Below are 21677 nucleotides of genomic sequence, written 5' to 3'. Positions count from 1 at the left end.
CACAGGCTCCCTTTTACTACTAGCAAGGGCGAACCCTCACACAAATTTTCTTTTGGTAAATTTTCAAAAAAACACCTAAGTTTTACTTTTTTTTAAAAGGGCACCTAAATTTTTGCACGGTTAATAAAAAACAAACTTTCATCCATTTAACCTAGGTTATCATTGTCCCAAGATGAGTTAAGAGAGTTTACTAGTTAACCCTTCCAAGACTCCCCATTTTTTTAGGTGCATTTTTGAAAATACAAATGTTGAGAAAAAAATGGCAATTACACATCACATTTGCACCGGTCTTTTTAACTAACCATGATATCTTAAGTGCTTTTTTAAATTTTTCTAAAACTTAGGTGCCTTTTTTATTAATGCCCAAACTTTAGGTGCGTTTTTTAAAACTTCCCTTTCCTTTCTCTTATTTTGATAGCACTTTGGTTTCAGGACATGTAGTCATGTAGATCTACTTATCCAGTAATAAAATGCAGCATTAGAGACTGATTTGTCTGGGAAAGATCTACTAACCAATCAACATAATATACAAACTACCACCTTTAGTTGTTGGTTCATTGCTCTTTAGCTGTAGCATTACATAACTTCCATGGTACATTGTTTCTTCAAAGGAATTTTCATCTTAAACAAGCCTATTTTACAGTTCCAGATGTCATGAAAAAAGTCTGCAATTGATGATCTGAATTCTCGAAAAGTACACATACAAAAGAAAGAACCCACAGGAACACGATGACCCCAACAACAACAAACAACAACAACAACTACGCCTTCATCCCAAAACAATTGATCAATCACTTATTTCTGCTCCAAATGTAATATTGAATATTTTTTCTTTTGAACACATAATAATCGCATGGATAACCAAAGCCCTGCAAGTAAATTACTTAAGCCAACTGCTAGCAAATTCATGTTTCTGTCCCATTATAAAGGACAAAATGAGTTTTGAAAAAGATGTAGAGATGGCAAATCCACTTTCAAGCCCTTACAGTATTAGAAAACGAACACTATCCGAGGAAATGTGGCCACCAGATATCATGACACGTTTTACATGATTGAATGAAATCTTGATATGGGCATCACTTTAAGGATGGCCAACATTGATACATTTAAGGATAACATGGCCTACAGTATTGTTTCATCAGCCATAAATGATTCAAATGCAACAGAAATTGCATTATAGATGCATTTACAGAGGATATCATGTGCAAGCCATGAAATGCAAATTATCAATCTACAGTGCTAGATCCATAGCAATGTTGCACACCATCGATTTTCTGAAGTCTCAACAACTGAACCCTCGAGTCATCAGACTAGGAATTACAACAACCCAAGTGATTTCAATTGTTGAACATGATCAGGTGGAAGCACCGGGGGAGACCAATCAGATCCTGTCAGCTCACTGTCTACATCTTCCACTACATACTCCTGTAAAGTATTTGATAGGCACTCAAATCTCACTTGACAAGAAAAAACAATAGCACTATCAATTGTTCTAGCAGATTCTGCTAAAACAATAGAAATCAAGAAACCTTTCAACATGATTCAACATCACCACTTTACATCAAGTTGCATTCCCCATGATTTTAAAATGACAACATTGGCCATGATTTTAAAATGACGAACTATGTTTTCCCAAGTTTAGGGAGATAAGTTCAGTTGTGGTGAAATTTTAGGGATATTGTGTGTGCAAATGGCTGTAACCACCATGAGAACTTAGGGGGTTCCATACAATTCTTTGTTAAAATATAGTATGCGTATGGATCTCGATCCAGATCCATACGCATGTTAAATAAAACACATGCACAATGATGTTTCATTAATGGCATTCCTGTAATACTTCTGTAACATCGTCTCATTGTATATTTGCTCATTTTTATAAGGCTTGGAGGTCGAGTGATTGTGTGCCACCCCAGCCATTGTGAATGTCCCTCTCTGGCTCTTTTCTTGTTTCTTGTGAAAGCTGAACCACACACAAAATCTCATATGGTATCAGAGTTGTGGTTGCGGAACCCTATCGAAGGCGTGTTCAACAAGATCTGAAGAAACAGGTTTTGATACATTTCTTTGTTTATTCTTCATCTTTCCCCTTTTTTAACTTCTGCTACTTGTTCTTTTTCTAATTCTCATTCATTCTCCTTCTTCATAGTACTCATTATCATCATCATCTGTCTCTCTTCTTTATCACTAACGACTGCTGCAGCCATTTCACCATTAACGTCTTTCCTCGACATCGACGACTGCACTTCTAAGTGTGCTCCTCTCTGATTGCAGACATCACTTCTAAGTGTTCTCCTCTCTGATTGCAGTCTCTTTGATTCCTCTTTGATTGCAGTCTCCTCTTTGATTGCAAACAAATCGACTGTAGTTTTTTTTTTTCTCTTTGATTGTTTTCCACATTCTAGAAGTTTTCCTTTTTTATTGTTGTTTTAGTGTTCTCTGTGCAATGCCTATAGGCTAGACTATAACAGTTTACAATCTCGATTCTGAATCTGAAAAAAAAAGGGGAATTTCCTTTCAAGATATTGTTTGCACAGGTACATGCTTTATTGAAGTTCTACTGATTGATTAAGTGATCTCAAATCTGTTTGTTTTTTTTCATTCGTCTTGTTTGCTTATTCGTTGTCCCATTGATATGGATTACTCCTCGTCATCCAGTCTCACTGCAAATTTCTTGAGTCAGCTCGTTACAGAAAAACTTACTCATTCTAATTTTTTGACCTGGAAGAGGCAAATACTTCCTTTTATACGGAGTTAGGATCTCGATGAACATCTGAATGGTTTAGTTCCTATACCAGCACGACTTATTTTGCAGGAAACAAGAAACGAGACAGAGAGGGAGATGCACAATGGCTGGGGCGGCGCACAATCACTCGACCTCCAAGCCCTAAGCCTTATAAAAATGAGCAAATATACAATGAGACGATGTTACAGAAGTATTATAGGAATACCATTAATGAAACAACATTGTGCATGTGTTTTATTTAACGTGCGTATGGATCTGGTGTATTTTATTTAAAGTGCGTATGGATCTGGATCCAGATCCATACGCATACTATATTTTAACACCCTCCCTCAAGTTGTATGTGGTTTTGGAGCATGTACAACTTGCTCTTCAATAGCCAAAATTGGTGTCCTGTTAACTCCTTGGTAAATAAGTCTACCACTTGATCTTCTGTTCGAACATGACGTAGTTCTATCTCCTTTATCTCGACTTTCTGCCGTATAAAATGTTGATCAATCTCAATGTGTTTCGTTCTGCTATACTGTATAGGATTATATGCAATGTTTATTGCGCTTTGATTGTCACATAGAAGAAATAATAAGAAATGAAAGCACTTTATGAGTGTCAGACTTGGGAAATAGTACCTCAGCCAGAAGGAAAGAATGTAGTTGGCTCAAAATGGGTTTTATAAAACAAAGTATAAGCCCGAAGGAAGTATTGACAGATACAAGGCGCGACTTGTTGCTCGGGGATTCACACAACAATATGGTGAAGACTACGATGAAACTTTTAGTCCGGTAGTCAAAATGGGTACAATTCGTGTCATCATATCCCTAGCAGTCGACCGAGGATGGAGGTTTAGCCAGATGGATGTTAAAAATGCATTCTTGCATGGAACTTTAAAGGAGGAAGTGTATATGGAGCAACCTCCTGGTTATGCCGAGAAGGATCCTACTGCTTGGGTGTGCAAACTAAGAAAATCTCTGTATGGGTTGAAACAGGCGTCCCGTTCTTGGTTTGAATGTTTCTCTATGCAAATTCAAAGCTATGGTTTTAGAAGATGCTTTCTGGATCACTCGCTCTTTATTTACCAAAAGACAAACATTGTTATACTTCTTCTTGTATATGTTGATGACATTGTGATCACTGGGAGTTCAGATAATCATGTGTAAGACGTGAAACAATTTTTAATGAAAACTTTCAAGATGAAAGATTTAGGGGAGTTGAGGTACTTCCTTGGTGTGGAAGTTGACAGACAACAAGACACATTGACACTCATGCAACAAAAATACACTCTTGATCTTCCGGAAAGAGTCGGGATGACGAATTGCAAACCAATCAGCACTCCTAGTGTATTACATCAAAGGCTGAGCTCTAAAGATGGCCATCTTTGTGTCAACCCTACAACGTATAGAAGCCTCATGGGGATATTACAGTACTTGACCTTTACCAGACCTGATATAGTTTATGTTATCAATCAGGTATCCCAGTTTATTCATGCTCCAACGGAAGGTCATATGGAAGCTGTGAAGCGCATTCTACGCTATTTAAAAGGAACTATAGGAGACAAACTTGTTTATCGCAAGAACGATAACTTGCATAGAGGGCATGAACTCATCACTTATACAGACGCAGATTGAGCAGGGGATCCAGATGAGAGACAATCTGTGTCTCGATATTGTATATATATTGGACACAATTTAGTGTCCTGGACCAGCAGAAAACAAAAGGCAGTGGCACGATCGAGTACAGAGGCTGAATACAGGTCGATGGCTGCAGGCACGACAGAAGCTACATGGATTAGATACTTATTGAGTGATCTTGGGGAGACAATTATTTGATCATTTCTTCTATGTGACAATCAAAACACAATAAACATTGCATGTAATCCTATCCAGTATAGCAGAACGAAGCACATTGAGATTGATCAACATTTTATATGGTAGAAAGTTGAGATGAAAGAGATAGAACTACGTCATGTTCGAACAGAAGATCAAGTGGCAGACTTGTTTACCAAAGGTTAACAGGACGTCAATTTTGGCTATTGAAGAGCAAGTTGTACATGTTCCAAAACCACGTACAACTTGCGGGAGGGTGTTAAAATATAGTATGCGTATGGATCTGGATCCAGATCCATACGCACGTTAAATAAAACACATGCATAATGTTGTTTCATTAATGACATTCATGTAATACTTCTGTAACAACGTCTCATTGTATATTTGCTCATTTTTATAAGGCTTAGGGCTTGGAGGTCGAGTGATTGTGTGCCGCCCCAGCCATTTTGCATCTCCCTCTCTGTCTCTTTTCTTGTTTCCTGTGAAGGCTGAACCACACACGAAATCTCATATTCTTTTCTATTATTCTAGAGAGTAGCTTAACAAAGCTGAAACAAGGGAGTCGCATAAGGTAAATATATGCATGTGTGTGTGCGAGCGTGTTTGTGTGTATAATTAGTCAAGTGTTTTGTGCCACTTAACAAGAAACAATAATACAATATAATCATAAGAATAATATATTTGCCGCACCCCCGCACCCAAGTTTTTCGAAAGTGTTGCACCTGCACCCGCACCCATGTGACATAGGTAATAACCAAAAAGGGTATAGATGCTATGATAAGAAAATTGACAAATTATATGCTTCAAGAAATATAAATGTAACGCCCTAAAATTTTAACTTGTGATTTTCGAAAACATTGATGAAAAAACCTTTCAAAGATAAGAGTTTTTACTTTTAAAATCGACAGTGAAATCAATTTAGCAAGGAGCACAAGTTAACAAATTCTGGGCACATTAGTTATAAAAGCCTCATCATCCATAAAACAGTTACTCAGAGTAAGTGCAAAATAAAACCATATTTTATTAATAGAATTTGCAGTTTATTACAAAATAAGCATTTGTTTCCACAATTCAATAATCTAAAGAAAACTCAAAACTCAGAACCAAGACGCCAGAAGAAAGAAGGAAAATCTCGAGCCATGTTGCATTGCACCATCGGCAACCTGTAAAGTCCTACTCGTCACCTAACCATGAAATGGGTCAGTTTCATAACAAACTAGTAGGTGCATAAATAAACTATGTAGAACAACTAAAATAGGGCATCATAGGATAAACAATCCATTTAATTGACAGTAGTAATTAAAATAGAAAATTGAAATATGAGAAAGTAAATCCATTCTAGCATATGCCACATATGCAAAGAACTACTGTACCGAAAGAGATATTCATCATAAGACATAAGCAACATTGTAAGCAGTATGAATCTCGTGACTCTACAACTATTATGAACATGATATTCTTTAAGTTCTGATATTAACTAGCCTGTGGGTACGCACAGACGCGAAATGTAGAAACAACTGATACCGATCCGAGAGTTTATGTCAAGTGTTTTTCATTAACCCGGATGACTGACTGAGTCCACTCCTAAAGAGACGGTCAGTGACCAAGAGAGTAAATCTCCAAAGGCATTCATGGCCCATGGATGCATCCAACTTTTGCAGAAGTACCTGACAATTACCACCTAGGATAATTTATGGTAATCTCAATTCCCCTAACTCCGATGACTGGGGAAGCCAGGTATTTTGCATGTGGGGCGGTTGTTAACAACCTATCCATCAGAGTTTTTATACCATCCATCCTTTTTCCTTGATGAATCATGAAGGTCGAATGGGCACGATGGGGGTTTCTTAACCGCCGCCCCATTCTACATGCTCTGGTCTGCTAGACCCACTTGAGCATCTTGCCTGTGAAGGCGAAGTGTCACCATTTATGTGATCTCAGCATTTTGCTATATGCACGCTTCGAGGTTGCCACAACCTCATCATCCAAACATCATAACACCAATATGACGTACTTGTCTAAAACTACGATCATATCTGTCTAAAAGTATGAATACGATGAGTGGAAAACAATTAATATATTGCAATTCATTTAGTTCATACATGACATGCACTGCTCTTTGAGCCGTTGGCCTATAGAGGTGAACATCATTATTTTCATTTACTTCAACAGAGTACTCATTGTACACTTCGAAGTACACAACGACTTCTCATACTACTTATCGTAATGTATATACCACACTGGTCTAAAGGTTCGGCCACGATAGTAGGTCATGGGTTTCCCAAAGGATAACCTCACACATTGTTTCGTATGACTTAAAAGCAGTAATATACTTGGCGTGCTCAAACACTACGATACAAGAAAAACTCAAACAAGTCTTGGGATCGTCGTGGATCCAATCATTCCTTTCGAGTAACCGACTCAGGGTACAATTAATTGCATCTAGCAACGCATAAATGGAACACAAGCTTTATAAACAAGATCTTGTTCTCGAGAAGTCGGCCTTGCACAAGGAAGCACTTCCTCTGGAGCTTTTAGTGCCTATACACAATTTCGCACCTTTCCAAAAGGCGCAAAATATGGTACGCGCACCTGCACACCCTACGAGCTTGCCTGAGGGCAACAACAAGAACAGAAAGTGATAGCAAATCTAAAAATATGCAATATAACGACAAGAAGCAAGTAGAGAAGATTACTGGCAGTAAACTAACTGCAAAACTCATACTATGCATACAAGACGTGGCAGCTACAAGAAACACATAATTTCTGATAAATAAAGTTAAGTAAAGAGTAGGCCATCATAAGTCATATTCATCCATATTTACATATGCAAGAAAATATATCAGTTGTTCTTATCCCAGGATTCAACTACTTTATTTAATTCATCCAAAGTCCTCGTGCGACTTTCCCCTACCTCGGGAGGTTGTGTTGCTGCGAGCGCCTACGAGTATAGGTGATGCGAAGCTCGGGTCGTGGAGCACGAGCGGGATATGTCATGCATACTACAACAAATAAGAGTGATTAACAACATACATGGAACGTTTACCGAGTTGGGACCGACCCCAACCCAAAATAAAATGAAACATAGGGTTTTGAGCTTGCAACGTCCCAACATATGGTGGCATGTATTAACAACTCCAACCAAACAAGCGAAGCTCCCATTGGTGGTTCTACCGAAGAGGGGAAAAGTCAAGCAGGGGTATCGCCCCTGCCTGCGGCTAAAAAAAAAGAAGCGGTAGGGGCGAGCCCCTGCCTGCCGAGAACAGAGGGGCGGCAGGGAGCGAGCCATGCCTGCCCAAAACAGAGGCAGCAGGGGGCCGAGCCCCTTCCTGCCCGAACTAGGGGCAGCAGGGGGGCGAGCTCCTGCCTGCCCGAAACAGGGGCAGCAAGGGGGGCCATCGGCCTCCCAACAAAAGACATAGAGAGAGGGGAGGCGCGACAGGGGGTCGTCGGCTTCCTACTGGTCTCCCGACAAATACAGGGAGAGAGGGGAGGTGCGGTAGGGGCCATCAGCCTCCTGTCGGCCTCCTGGCGTACACAGAAGACATGGGGAGAAGGGGGAGAGTGCGACAGGGGCCGTCAACAACCACAGAGGAAGAGGGAGGGCGCGACAGGGGTCGCCAGCCTCCTGTCGGCCTCCAAGCGAGTAACCGAGGGAGAGGGAGGGTGCGGCAGGGTGTCGTCGGCCCCCTGCCGACCTCCCGGCAAGCTAACAGGGGGAGAGGGAGGGCGCGGCAGGGGGCCACCGGCCTCTTGACAAGTCAACAGAGGGAGAGGGAGGGAGGGAGCGATAGGGTCGGCCTCCTGACGAGCCAACAGAGGAAGGAGAAGAAGAACGGAGGAAAAAGAAGAAAAGGGGGAACGTACATGGGAGGTCGTCGTCGGTGACAGCGGCGACGCTGTCGTCGACCGATGTCGCACAGAGAGAGAGAGAGAGAGAGAGATGAACAGGGGTGAGGGCTTCCCCCTCACCCTTGCGTGATATAAAGGACACGCACGCGGGCGGGGGGGGGGGGCACAGGGGAGAGGGTTTTTTAGAAACCCTTGTTACGACAATGAAGCCATACATGATACTTCAAGTACAAGGTTTTGATGATGAGCAAGTGGAATCAACTGCATTTCAGCTAAGGCTATGAAGAAATTGAAGAATTCAGTGAAGAATCTTTGAAGACTAGTGTGCAAATGTTTAATTCATTAAAAGTCTTAGATTCTTGTAAGAGCCTTACTTAGAGTGCATATTTAGGTTGCATTTCACCTTAAAAGTCTTTAGAAAAACTTTTCTAAAAGAAACTCTTTTGAAAATCTTTTTAGAAAACTCTTTTCTTAAATTTTCATGTTTATTAGTCGACCAATAGACTTATCAGTCGACTAATCCTTTCGTGCCATATTTTCTAAAAAGTCATTCTTGTCAAATTAGTCGACCGAAGATTTTATCAGTCGACTGGACAGAATGTCTGTTTTCTGGAAATTTAGCAGCAGTCGACTAATGGTTTTATCAGTCGACTGAACAGAACATGTGTTTTCTGAAAAATTTAGCAGTAGTCGACTAATGCTTTTTATCAGTCGACCGAACAGAATGTTTGTTTTTCAGAAGTTTTTAGCAGCAGTCGACTAAAAGGTTTTTCAGTCTACTGATGATATTATCAGTCGACTAACTTTTCTTAAGTCGACTAAGTTTCAAAAGTTCAGATTTTCAAACGGCTCGATTAACAGATCAGTCGACCGACGATAACTGTCAGTCTACTAATAACTAACTATTAGTCGACTAACTGATGTTTCAGTCGACTAATTTTGCCGTTTTCCTGAAACTTCAAATAGGCGTGTCTTTTCATTTTTCAAACGTTTTGATCGTTCAAAATGGACAGTTTTGACACCCTTTCATACTCTCAACGTATGGAATATTTTAACTATAAATATGAGTGCATTCTACACTCAAAAACATCAAAATTCAATAGAATTATATTGAATTACTTTTTGCTTTTCACTCCTATTCATTCAAGTATTTGTTTTCTCACTCACGTGATATTTTCACTTCAGTTTTTCACTCAAATCACTTTGAGAGATAGTGAATTCGTGAGTAGAGTGTTTCAACAACCTCAAAAGCCAATTGCATCTCATTTGCATTCAAAAGGAAGGCTCATAGGTTGTATTGTAAGTTGTTATTTCTTTTGTGTAAAAAGAAGGACTCCTTGGTATAAAGGAGTTGTTTGCTTTCAGTGGGATTGTTACTGAAAGTGGGACCGGTTATGGTCTGTGTGATCTTGTAGTTTACAAGGTTGATAGTGGAAAATCTCAAGCGGGTTTTGCTTGGGGACTGGATGTAGGTCGGGTTTGACCGAACCAGGATAAAATCTTGTGTTCTTTGTGTGTTTGCTTTGAGATTTGCAAAATCCTTCAATATTCCGCAGAAAGTTTTAAAAGCACTATTCACCCCCCCTTTAGTGCTCGTTGCCTCGATCCTAGTGCACTTTCATTTGGTATCAGAGCACAGGTTTGCTATTACTTTGATTTGACCATCATCTAGCATGGCAACTACAACATCTCAGCACAAAGAAGGAAGTTCCTCTGTTCGTCCTCCTCTCTTCGACGAAACAAACTATGGATACTGAAAAGTAAGAATGACAATATTCCTGCAATCCATGGATCTCGATATCTGGAGAGTTGTTTCAGAAAAGTACCAAACTCCATCAACTGATTTCAACCGATGGACCGATGATGAAAAGAAGACTGCTTCACTGAATGCCAAAGCTATGAATGCGCTGTATTGTGCCGTTGACAAGGAATAATTCAATCGCATCTCTCAATGCTCTACAGCAAATGAAATCTGGCATACTCTTCTCGTGACTCATGAAGGTACGTCAAAGGTAGAAGAATCAAATGAAGAAGTCGCCAACATGTGTTTTGTAGCACAAGAAGATTCGGTAAGTCAATTTGACTATGATGAGTTATTTGAAGCATTTAATGATTTATATGCTAAATTTAAGAGTCTTAGTTCTAAAAATAAAGAGTTAAAAACTGAAAATTTAACTCTTGACTCTCAAAATAAAGTGTTACTTCAAGAGCTAGAAGATCTCAAGAAGGAAAATTCTTGCCAAGCAATTGAGATAAAAGAAATTGGAGTTAAAACCAATCTCTTACAAAAGGAAATATCTAGTCTTAAAGAAAAGTCAAATGATCTTCTTTCTATAGTGACCAAATTCACAAATGGTCAAGAGAATCTAGAAAAACTTCTTGGTTCTCAAAGATGCTCGGTTAATAAAACCGGATTGGGATATAGCTTCTTTGATACTCAAAATAGACCAAACTATGTGGTGAAAAATCAAAGACATTATTCTCAACCTTTTGTTCATAAAACTAAACTTTCTAGTTCTAATAGAAATGCATCTAGATATGATTATTCTAGACATGTTTATTCTAAATCCTTTTATAGAAAGAATATTTATTATCAAAGGAAACCAAAATCCAAATGGATATGGGTTCCTAAGACTAACTCTCATGGACCCGAAAATAGAAAGGGGTCAAATGCTCTGTTTTCTGATTTTGTTGTAGGTACACAACATAAGGAGCAAATGGATATTGGACAACGGTTGTTCCAAACATATGACTGGAAGGCCGGAGTTATTTTCCACCCTCCAAAATAAGGATGGAGGAACCGTCACCTTTGGTGACAATAACAAGGGAAAAGTGATAGGTATTGGTAATATTGGTAATCCAAAATTTCCCTTGATAGAAAATGTTCTTTTAGTGGATGGTTTAATGCATAATTTAATATCTATTAGTCAATTATGTGATAAAGGTTTTCATGTTTCTTTTGAAAATAATTTATGCTTAATTTCTGATCTAAAAAGATTATTTTTAAAGGTAAAAGAAGAAACAATGTGTATGAACTATATCTAGATTAATTACCCTCTTTTAATGAAAAATGTCTTATTGTTTCAAATGAAATTCAATGGTTATGGCACAAGAGACTTGGACATGTTAATTTTAAAATTATTTCAAAATTATCCAAGAATGATCTTGTAAGAGGCCTACCTAGAATACCATATAAAAAGGATCACTTATGTGATGCTTGTCAAAGGGGTAAACAAATCAAGAGTTCTTTTAAAGCAAAAGATATAGTTTCAACAAAACATCCTCTTGAACTTTTACATTTAGATCTATTTGGACCATCTAGAATTCAAAGTTTGAATGGTAGCAAGTATGCTTTTGTTATAGTAGATGATTATTCTCGGTTTACATGGGTGATTTTTCTAAAAAGCAAAAATGATGCTTTTTCAGAATTTTCTAAACTTTGTAGAAGAATTACAAATGAAAAATCTACATCTATTATTAAAATTCGTAGTGATCATGGTGGTGAATTTGAAAATGAATCTTTTCTAAAGTTTTGTGATTTACATGGTATATCTCACAACTTTGCTTTTCCTAGAGCGGCTCCACAAAATGGAGTTGTTGAAAGAAAGAATAGAACTTTGCAAGAATGTGCTAGAACCATGCTTCAAGATAAAAATTTACCAAAATATTTTTGGGCTGAAGCAATTAATACAGCATGTTATGTCTTAAATCGTGTTCTTATTCGACCAATTTTACATAAAACATGTTTTGAATTGTATTATGATCGTATACCAAAGATCTCATATTTCAAAATTTTTGGTAGTAAATGTTTCTTGTTAAATACCAAAGATAATCTTGATAAGTTTGATTCAAAATCAGATGAATCAATATTTCTTGGATATTCTTCTAGAAGTAAAGCATATCGTATTTTCAATAAAAGAACATCTTTTATTGAAGAATCTCTACATGTTGCATTTGATGAGAATTGTGAGCAGGTTATTCCTCTAAGCGAAGAAGAAGAAGCAACACTTCAAGAAGAACCCTTGATAGAGAGTACTTCTCAAGAAAATATTCCTCTTCAACCGGTTTGGAAAGAAGTACCTAATCATCCACATGAACAAGTTATTGGTGAAATAAAGAGTGGTGTCCAAACTAGAAGGCAGTTAGAAAAATATATTGCAAATGTTGCTTTCATATCTAAATTAGAACCAAAGAATATCAATGAGGCATGTGATGATGAATTTTGGCTTTTAGCCATGTCTGAAGAACTTAACCAATTTACTAGGAATGATGTTTGGGATCTAGTTGATAGACCAAAGGATCATCCAGTAATTGGAACAAGATGGGTCTTCCGAAATAAGCTGGATGAAAATGGTGAAGTCATTCGTAACAAAGCAAGGCTAGTGGCACAAGGCTATAATCAAGAAGAAGGCATAGATTTTGATGAAACCTATGCACCAGTGGCTTGATTAGAGTCAATTTGTATGATGCTTGCTTTTGCTAGTTACATGAACTTCAAGTTATATCAAATTGATGTTAAGAGTGCATTCTTAAATGGACACATCAATGAAGAAGTTTATGTAGAGCAACCTCCAGGCTTTGAAAATGAGAAATATCCAGAAAAGGTCTACAAATTGAAAAGAGCTCTGTATGGACTCAAACAAGCACCAAGAGCGTGGTATGAAAGACTACGAAATTTTCTAGAACAATCTGGTTTTTCCATTGGTCGGGTAGACTCCACTTTATTTATTAAACATTTTAATTCAGATATTCTTATTGTGCAAATTTATGTTGATGACATAATATTTGGTTCTACTAATGATTCTCTTTGTAAAGAATTTGCTAAGGCTATGCAGGAAGAGTTTGAAATGAGCTTGATGGGCGAATTAAACTACTTCCTTGGACTTCAAATAAAGCAAACTGAAGAAAGAATCTTCATCAATCAGGCTAAGTATACAAAAGAACTTCTCAAGAGATTTGGGATGGACTCATCGAAATCAAGAAGGAATCCTATGAGTACAACTACTTCTCTTGATAAAGATGAAAATGGTAAAAGTGTAGATACTAAGCTCTACAGAGGTATGATCGGATCTCTATTATACTTAACTGCTAGTCGACCTGATATTATGTTTAGTGTTTGTATGTGTGCAAGATTTCAAGTTAATCCAAAGGAATCTCATTTAACTGTAGTAAAACAAATTCTTCGTTATTTGAAAGATACTTCAGATTTCGGTTTGTTTTATCCAAAATCATCTTCCTTTGATTTAGTTTCATATAGTGATGCAGATTTTGCAGGAAGTAAATCTGATCGCAAGAGTACTAGTGGAACTTGTCATTTCTTGGGAAATTCCTTAGTCTCTTGGTTTAGTAAAAAGCAAAATTCAGTATCACTCTCAACAACTGAAGCTGAATATATAGCGGCTAGTTTAGCATGTTCTCAAGTACTTTGAATGAAAGAGACCTTAAAAGATTTTGGTTTAAACTACTCCACAACAACTATTTATTGTGATAACACTAGTGCTATAAACCTTTCGAAAAATCCTATTCAGCACTCAAGAACTAAGCATATTGAAGTTAGACATCATTTTTTAAGAGATCATGTGTTAAAAGGAGATATTTCGTTAAATTTTATTTCCACTAAAGAACAACATGCCGATATCTTCACTAAACCTCTTAAAAATGAAGATTTTATGAGAATTAGGAGAGAACTAGGTATTTGCTCATTTTTGGATTTATAAAAATGCTGATTTTTGAACAAAATCTCAAAATCGCACTATATTAGTCGACCGATAAAATTCTAGTCGACTGGTGTTTTTATATTTTGGAATGTATCGCATCATATTAGTCGACCGATATAGTTCTAGTCGACTGATGATATTTTTAGAATAAGTCGCACTTTTTTAGTCGACCGATAAAGTTTTAGTCGACAATTTTTTTTTTTTTTAAATTTTTAAGTGAAGGGACTCGACACCCCTTGGATTTGTTTTAAAACCCGTTTTTTTTAAAAAGAGGCATCGTTTCACTTCGTACCTTTTCATTTTTTTTAAAAAAAAAAACGAAACCCTTTAAACCAAAAACCCCTCTTTCTCTTTTGCCTCTCTCTCTCTCTTCAAAAAAAAAAAAACCTCGGAGTACCGTTCGACTCCATCATCACCGGGATTTTCTTACCATAACAAGGAGACGCCGGAATCTTCTGGCCGTGATCTTGAAACGTCGGAATCCTCTTGCAGTGACTGGCGCATCTTCAAAACACGCCGGAACTCTCTTGCCGTGTTTTAAAATAGAGATACGAGTTAAAAGTCTATTTTGGTTATGCTATTTTTGCCCTTACTCTTTTTTATTCTAACAAAGGGGGAGAAAAAGATAAAGATAGCATTACTTTGAAATTGCAGGGAGATCTTGAGAAAAAGATGATAGCAATTACATTACAGGAGATCTTGCATGAGAAATGCAAAATTAAGAGAAAAAGAAAGCTTTGAATGAATGTATTTCTAAATGCATGAAAAAATGATGAATGGAAATGCAAACCAATCAATATGTGATATATGTGCTTTAAATGTGCTAACTTTTAATGTTTTGCAGCATATTGATAGGGGGAGCAAAATCTCCATCTATGCATCTAAAAAGTCTCATCTTTGATTAAGTTTGTCATCATCAAAAAGGGGGAGATTGTTACGACAATGAAGCCATACATGATACTTCAAGTACAAGGTTTTGATGATGAGCAAGTGGAATCAACTGCATTTCAGCTAAGGCTATGAAGAATTTGAAGAATTCAGTGAAGAATCTTTGAAGACTAGTGTGCAAATGTTTAATTCATTAAAAGTCTTAGATTCTTGTAAGAGCCTTACTTAGAGTGCATATTTAGGTTGCATTTCACCTTAAAAGTCTTTAGAAAAACTTTTCTAAAAGAAACTCTTTTCTTAAATTTTCATGTTTATTAGTCGACCAATAGACTTATCAGTCGACTAATCCTTTCGCGCCATATTTTCTAAAAAGTCATTCTTGTCAAATTAGTCGACCGAAGATTTTATCAGTCGACTGGACAGAATGTCTGTTTTCTGGAAAATTAGCAGCAGTCGACTAATGGTTTTATCAGTCGACTGAACAGAACATGTGTTTTCTGAAAAATTTAGCAGTAGTCGACTAATGCTTTTTATCAGTCGACCGAACAGAATGTTTGTTTTTCAGAAGTTTTTAACAGCAGTCGACTAAAAGGTTTTTCAGTCTACTGATGATATTATCAGTCGACTAACTTTTCTTAAGTCGACTAAGTTTCAAAAGTTCAGATTTTCAAACGGCTCGATTAACAGATCAGTCGACCGACGATAACTGTCAGTCTACTAATAACTAACTATTAGTCGACTAACTGATGTTTCAGTCGACTAATTTTGCCGTTTTCCTGAAACTTCAAATAGGCGTGTCTTTTCATTTTTCAAACGTTTTGATCGTTCAAAATAGACAGTTTTGACACTCTTTCATACTCTCAACGTATGGAATATTTTAACTATAAATATGAGTGCATTCTACACTCAAAAACATCAAAATTCAATAGAATTATATTGAATTACTTCTTGCTTTTCACTCCTATTCATTCAAGTATTTGTTTTCTCACTCACGTGATATTTTCACTTCAGTTTTTCACTCAAATCACTTTGAGAGATAGTGAATTCGTGAGTAGAGTGTTTCAACAACCTCAAAAGCCAATTGCATCTCATTTGCATTCAAAAGGAAGGCTCATAGGTTGTATTGTAAGTTGTTATTTCTTTTGTGTAAAAAGAAGGACTCCTTGGTATAAAGGAGTTGTTTGCTTTCAGTGGGATTGTTACTGAAAGTGGGACCGGTTATGGTCTGTGTGATCTTGTAGTTTACAAGGTTGATAGTGGAAAATCTCAAGCGGGTTTTGCTTGGGGACTGGATGCAGGTCGGGTTTGACCGAACCAGGATAAAATCTTGTGTTCTTTGTGTGTTTGCTTTGAGATTTGCAAAATCCTTCAATATTCCGCAGAAAGTTTTAAAAGCACTATTCACCCCCCCTCTAGTGCTCGTTGCCTCGATCCTAGTGCACTTTCAACCCTCACCCCTGCATCAGGTTTTACAACCCTAACGGGCCCGGGTCGGGTCCGGCCGGCCCCGACCCGGGTCTGAAACCCCCTTTTTGTGGGTTTTTATAGTAAACTTTCTCGAAAATGAAAAAGGTTTTGATGAGCCTAAGAATGATCTTGAGTAGTTCTTTTTGTTTGACTTATTGCACAAGAAGGTTTTTGACCAACTATTACATGTTAATGATGATCTTGATGATATCCATATTGATGACTCTCGTGTTCCCACGGAGGATACCCAGAATCGTGATACTCAAATATATTCTAGAAGAAATGTTTGAACACCCTTCCATATGCACTTGATAGGTACTCTGAAAACCAAAATTTAGGAGAAACTAGTGTTAGGAAATCTAATAGAACCTCTAGACTTCCTGAAAGGTTTGTCATATGAAACCTTTTTACCTAGATATAGAGCATGCCTCATGTCTATTCACTCCTTTCATAAACCCTCACACTACAATGAGGCTAAAGAAATTTCCGAATGGATTAGTGACATGAACCTAAAATTAGGAGTCTTTGAGAAAGCCAAAACGTGAAAAAACCAACCACTATCTATAGGAAAAAAGACTCTAGGATGTAGGTGGGTTTATAAAGTCAAAACCAAAGGGGATGAATCATTAAAAAGATATAAGGCTAGGTTACTAGCCAAATGTTGGCTATGAAGAAACTTTTGCTCTCGTATCTCATATGATTAGTGTTCGAACACTAATTGCCTTTGCTTCCATTAAAAAATGACCTATTTACTAACTTGTTGTCAAGAACGTGTTTTTGAATGGAGACCTAAATGAGGTAGTGTACATAGATTCTCCTTTTGGTTTTGAGATCGAAAAGTTGTTCTGTCAAGAAAAGCTTTAAATGGGCTTAAGCAAGCACCTAAAGCTTGGTATGATAGGTTTAACAAAGTTATGTTAAACTTGTGTTATAAATCTTGTTATACTAACACTGCTCTTTTTGTCAAAGATACAAGTACTGACATTTTTGTTCTATTATATATTGATGAATGATCATTACAAGTATTGACAAAAAGGAAATCAGTGAAATTAAAAATATTCTAAAAAAACATTTTGATATGTCTAACCTTGGTTTTCTGAGATATTTCTTAGGTATTGAAATGACTTATTCACGTAGAGGATATATCTTGTCTCAAATGAAGTTGGTTGCAGATATTGTTGTCAAATCTAGAATTTTTGATGATAAGAAAGTGGATGCGCCAGAAGTTGTAGATGAAAAATTAAGATTGGAAGATGGAACTCCTCTTGAAGATCCAACTCCATACGGGCAACCAATTGAATTCTTGACCTGCCTATCTATCACAAGACCAGCCATTTCTCATGCGGTACACTCATCCAATCAATTTCAACATGCTCCATCTACGATGCATATGAGTGTTGTTTTAAGAAATTGTCACATATATAAAAAATTTTATAACTAAAGGGCTATTTCTATCCTATTCTTCTTTAGATTTAATTGCTCTGATGCAGATTGGGAAGATAATCCGAATAATAGAGTCAACTATTGATTTTTGTATGTGTTTAGGGGGCTCTCTTTTATCTTGAAGGTATAAGAAGCAACAAAAGGTGTCTTTGTCATCTACTGAAACATAATATCGAGTCATGGCAACAACTATGGATATTATTTGGTTAAGGAGATTACTCAAAGATATGAGCTTAGTCATCTCTAGTCCTTCAAAGATGTGTTGCGACAATAAGAGTGTTATCTACATTGTCAGCAACCATACCTTCCACGAACGAACCAAGCATATAGAGATAAACTGCTACTATCTCCGAGAGGATTTTTTGCGATGAACTATTGAATTGCCTTACGTGACTTTAGAATGCCAGCTGATAGATTTCTTCACTAAAGCTTTGACCTCACCTCGGTTTATATTACTTCTTAGCAAACTTTCGGTGATCACACCGTAAGTTTGAGGGGAAGTGTTAAATTATATGTATTAATGTACATATATATATTGTGTATGTGAATCGAAATACCCATCAGGGGTATTTTAGTCATTTCAATTATGTAATAGTGTCAGTCCTCTAGGTACTGACTTGTCTTTTTTATTTTTTATTTTTCTGTTTTTTTCTTTTTTTTCTTGTACTATATAGTTGTTGGGCTGGTCCAACTAGCCGTTGGACCAGCCCCCTTGTGTCTTGCTCTTGTATTCTCTCAATGCTTTCTTAAGAATTTTATGAATTTGATTTATATTTTTTATCTTTTGTGTTGGCCCTTAGTGGTTATTGTATGCATGTGTTGTACTATTGAGTTCATTCTCACTTTGTGATTGTATTGTCCCTTGGTGGACTAGTGCGTGTGCACTCTCTTTGTATTCTCTTAAACCCTTATTGGGTTCTCTCTTGTACTTCTGCTTATTTCATTACACCCAACCAGTTTAAGAACATATAACATATGTTGTGTTATTCTTTCCAATGTCATGTGCAACTGTGCGTAGAAAGCTAGCAAACCTTATTTAATACAATGGTAAGGTTGCCACTGCTTTTCAGTAACATCACCTTTTCATTTGGCACCCATGGACCAAGTGTAATTGTTTTCTTCTCTTCTTTTGTTTTCTTAAAATATCAGAACTAGAATTAGTGTCATCTATTTGTGGTTTGGTTGAGGGCAAATATTTCCATAAACTTTGCATTTTAGTTTTTAAATTTTTAATTATGTACGACAGAGAAAATGATCTGATCCGATTTTTATCTGTTTATTGCCCTCCCCTGATTCGGAATGTAGAATTTTCAATCAATATGTTTCAATCATGGGACAAAATTGCCTGAAGATGCTACTCACATCTGCTATATGAACTAATTAATAATATGCCTTATGATCAATTACACTAGGCTGCAAAGTCTTGAGTGCATGGAAATGGTATGAATATTCCCAGTTAGGATGTCATTAACAGCAGCAATAGGATCTCTAAACATTTTGAGCAAAGGAAAAACTTTGACAAATTAGAAATGAAAACCTAAAGGTTTGGAGATAACATTTTTTTTATGATCATTATGAAATGAAATGGGGATCTTCGAAACACGAGCTTTGCTTAACAAGAGCAAGTGTCAAGAATGACACTAAAGCATAACCCTTAAAAAGGGTATAACTGGAAACAAAATAAAAATAAAAATGTATTCTTTATTGATATGAAAAACCAATTGCTTAAGAAGCATTGGAGAAAAATACAAGAGGGGCTGCACCCCTTTATATACACAGCTGAAAGAGGACTCAATAGAGCTTTTGGGCACAGTCCAACAGCTCTATTAAGAGCTGTTGGACTGTGTCAGTCCAACAGCTCTATTGCTAGTCAAGTCTGGACAGGACTTGACTAGCAACAGTCATTCTAGTTCAAACTGAACTAGATGACATAAAGACAAAAAATAAAAATAAAGGAAAAAAAATACAGAAAAGAAAGAAATTAAAAATGTATTTATATATATATATAATAATATAATATTATTATATATACATATATGTACAGTTTTACATTTTAACACTCCCCCTCAAACTTACGGTACAATGAGCGAAAGTTTGTCTAAGAGAAAGTGAAATCGGGGAGCAGCGAGAGGCTTTGTAAAGAGGTCTGCTAACTGATATTCTGAAGTGACATATGGCAGATCAATTATCCCGTGTAGATATTCCTCTCTGACGTAGTGACAATCCATTTCGATGTGTTTGGTGCGTTCGTGGAATGTTCTGTTACTGGCAATGTAGATCGCACTTTTGTTGTCACAACACATTTGTGAAGCCTTTGTTGCTTCAACTCCCATGTCAGCAAGCAGTCGTCGGAGCCAAACTACTTCCATGGTCGTGGTTGCCATGGCTCTGTATTCAGCTTCGGTGGATGAGAGAGATACCTTCTGCTGCTTTTTACACCTCCACGAGATTAATGATTCCCCTAAAAAGACACAAAAGCCAGTGGTTGAGTGTCTGTTATTGGGATCACCTCCCCAATCAGCATCAGTATATGCAATTAAATCAAGAGAAGAGGAGGAAGATAAGAAAAGTCCTCGTGAAAGAGAGGACTTGATGTATCTGATAATACGCATGACTGCTCCCATATGAACAGAAGTAGGAGCATGTTGAAATTGACTTGCTGTATGAACAGCATGTGCTATATCTGGTCTGGTAATGGATAGATAGGAAAGTGCCCCGACAAGCTGTCTGTAAGGAGTAGGGTCTGCAAGAAGTTCTCCATCATCGATCTTCATTTTAACATTAACAACTTCTGGAGTGTCAACTTTCTTATCATCAGTAATACCAGACCTGAAAACAATATCAAAAGCAAATTTAGTCTGAGATAATAAATATCCTCTAGGAGAATAAGCAACTTCAATGCCTAAAAAATATCTCAACAAGCCCAAATCAGTCATTTCAAAATGAGATTTAAGAAGTGTTTTGATTGTTTCAACTCCCTGTTTATCGCTTCCGGTGATGATCATATCATCCACATAGAGAAGAAGCACAATGATCCCTGCATCAGAATTCTTAATAAACAAAGCAGTGTCAGTTAAACAGAATTGAAAACCAATATCAATCATAACACGACTAAACCTATCATACCAAGCTTTTGGTGCTTGTTTAAGTCCATAAAGAGCTTTTTCTAAGCGAAGGACTTTACCCTTAGGAATACTTAGACCAGGAGGGGGTTCCATATATACTTCTTCAACTAGCTTTCCATTTAAAAAAGCATTTTTGACATCCATTTGAAAAATAGACCATTTTTTGATAGAAGCTAAGGCAATTAAGGTTCGGACAGTAGTCATACGAGCCACCGGAGCAAAGGTTTCTTCATAATCAATCCCATATTCTTGGGCATAACCTTTGGCTACTAAACGGGCTTTATATCTTTCAAGAGTACCATCACTCTTGGTTTTAATTTTATAAACCCATCGACATCCTATAGTTTTCTTCCCTAGAGGAAGATCTTGAATATTCCATGTAGAAGCCTTTTCAAGTGCATCTAATTCAACTTTCATGGCTTCTATCCATTTGATATCATTTTTTGCTTGAAAATATGTGGATGGTTCTTCATATGAGTGAATTAATGCAATAACTGCCCTATATGTGGGTGAGAAAGACTCGTATGATACAAACTTTTCTGGAGGCCTCGAGATTCGGGATGATTGTCTAGTTGGAATGTTAGAATATTTCTCAAGTGCACATGGAGTATTAGACTCTTGTCGC

General features: G+C 37.1%; 1 protein-coding gene across 1 annotated transcript in view; it reads right to left on the bottom strand.

The window, feature by feature from the left end:
- Window positions 1-764: 764 nt before the first annotated feature.
- Window positions 765-21677, bottom strand: part of LOC149816608 (uncharacterized) — a 115349-nt gene continuing 94436 nt past the window's right edge. The window contains exon 7 of the mRNA XM_089986643.1: window positions 765-1425. Within this exon, the coding sequence (XP_089842769.1) occupies window positions 1318-1425 (108 nt within the window). The 3' untranslated portion in view covers window positions 765-1317. The remainder of the gene's footprint in view (window positions 1426-21677) is intronic.

The sequence above is a fragment of the Nuphar pumila genome, chromosome 14 (genome assembly GCF_984573655.1).
Source record: "Nuphar pumila chromosome 14, dmNupPumi1.hap1.1, whole genome shotgun sequence".
In the NCBI taxonomy this organism is placed as follows: domain Eukaryota; kingdom Viridiplantae; phylum Streptophyta; class Magnoliopsida; order Nymphaeales; family Nymphaeaceae; genus Nuphar; species Nuphar pumila.
This window is presented reverse-complemented; position numbering and strand designations above follow the sequence as displayed.